We start from the raw sequence: 1,113 nt of genomic DNA, 5'->3' as shown, positions 1-1,113 counted from the left end.
TCTCTCTCTCTCTCTATCTCTCTCTCGCAACCCCCCCCCCCGCCCCCACCATCATGGTGCGTTCAGGGAGCGAGAATGGTTGCAAGCTAAACTGCCTCCTGACAACTACAGGCAGTTGCTTTCGCCTTATCAACACAGTTACAATGCGAATTCGGCCAAGAACAGCCATGGTGAACTAGTACAGCAAGCTTGCCAGTTAGCAAAGCGCCATTGCCAGCAGCAGACTGATAGTAGCAGTAACATTGTTGCTTTCAGATATATGCAATGGTATATGAACAGCTTGCTGCATTGCTGTCTTAAAATATGACATATGAATATGATGACTTATTTAGATCGCAGTCAGTGTAATGTAATCACATTCCAGTTAGATAAAACCGTATTTTTGTATACTAACTACATCATGTGCTTTGATATCATTTGGAAATAAACTACATAAGCCAGCTATGGTTTAAGCATAGTGTCGCGGCGTATTTTCTACGTCCATGACACGTCTTTACTTTTGATTCAGAAAGCATCTTGGAAACAGTTGAGCAAGCAAATAACCCAAATCAAGACTTACCTTTGAAAAGAGCAGTGGATAACTGCTTATCCAGGTGCACCTCCATTGTGACAATCCCCTGTAGGTAATACCCGATAGATGTATAAAGTTTAAATATTGTGCTATGTTTTGCTGTCAACAGAAAAGCCGCTTGGAAATCACAGTAATTCTCAATGATGCTGCTGGAACGCTGCTTTCATTGGTTAAACAAGACCCAAACTGTTGCATCTCTGTTTCACTGGCTGACAGCTTTCATGCCTGTTGTATGCAAAGAGAGAACATCAACAACAACCCTACAACTGAAAACAACATGGTAAGGAATTGAGCTGTTTTTGAAATCTGAAGTTGAAATAGTTGCTCTTTTCAAGCATGGCTCTAAACCTGTACAAGTCTATTCTCCTTTGTTGTTGCATGCTTGATTGCATTTGTAAGAACTAACGCGTCTTTTATATCCAAATGATTTGTATTATCTTGTTGTTCATGATGTTGTATTTAGGTAGTAGCCACTTGTTTTTCCCCCGTATTTTAGTTTTTGTTCCGAATGTTGTTTGAGTTCGTCTTTTATTTCATGTGTT

General features: G+C 40.1%; 1 protein-coding gene across 1 annotated transcript in view; it reads left to right on the top strand.

The window, feature by feature from the left end:
• Positions 1 to 680: 680 nt before the first annotated feature.
• Positions 681 to 1,113, top strand: part of LOC138954949 (hexokinase-4-like) — a gene marked incomplete at its 5' end in the record, with an annotated part of 6,702 nt that continues 6,269 nt past the window's right edge. Inside the window, 1 exon segment of the mRNA XM_070326686.1 lies at positions 681 to 851. Within this exon segment, the coding sequence (XP_070182787.1) occupies positions 681 to 851 (171 nt within the window).

Source organism: Littorina saxatilis, unplaced genomic scaffold, assembly GCF_037325665.1.
Source record: "Littorina saxatilis isolate snail1 unplaced genomic scaffold, US_GU_Lsax_2.0 scaffold_1057, whole genome shotgun sequence".
Classification (NCBI taxonomy): Eukaryota; Metazoa; Mollusca; class Gastropoda; order Littorinimorpha; family Littorinidae; genus Littorina; species Littorina saxatilis.
This window is presented reverse-complemented; position numbering and strand designations above follow the sequence as displayed.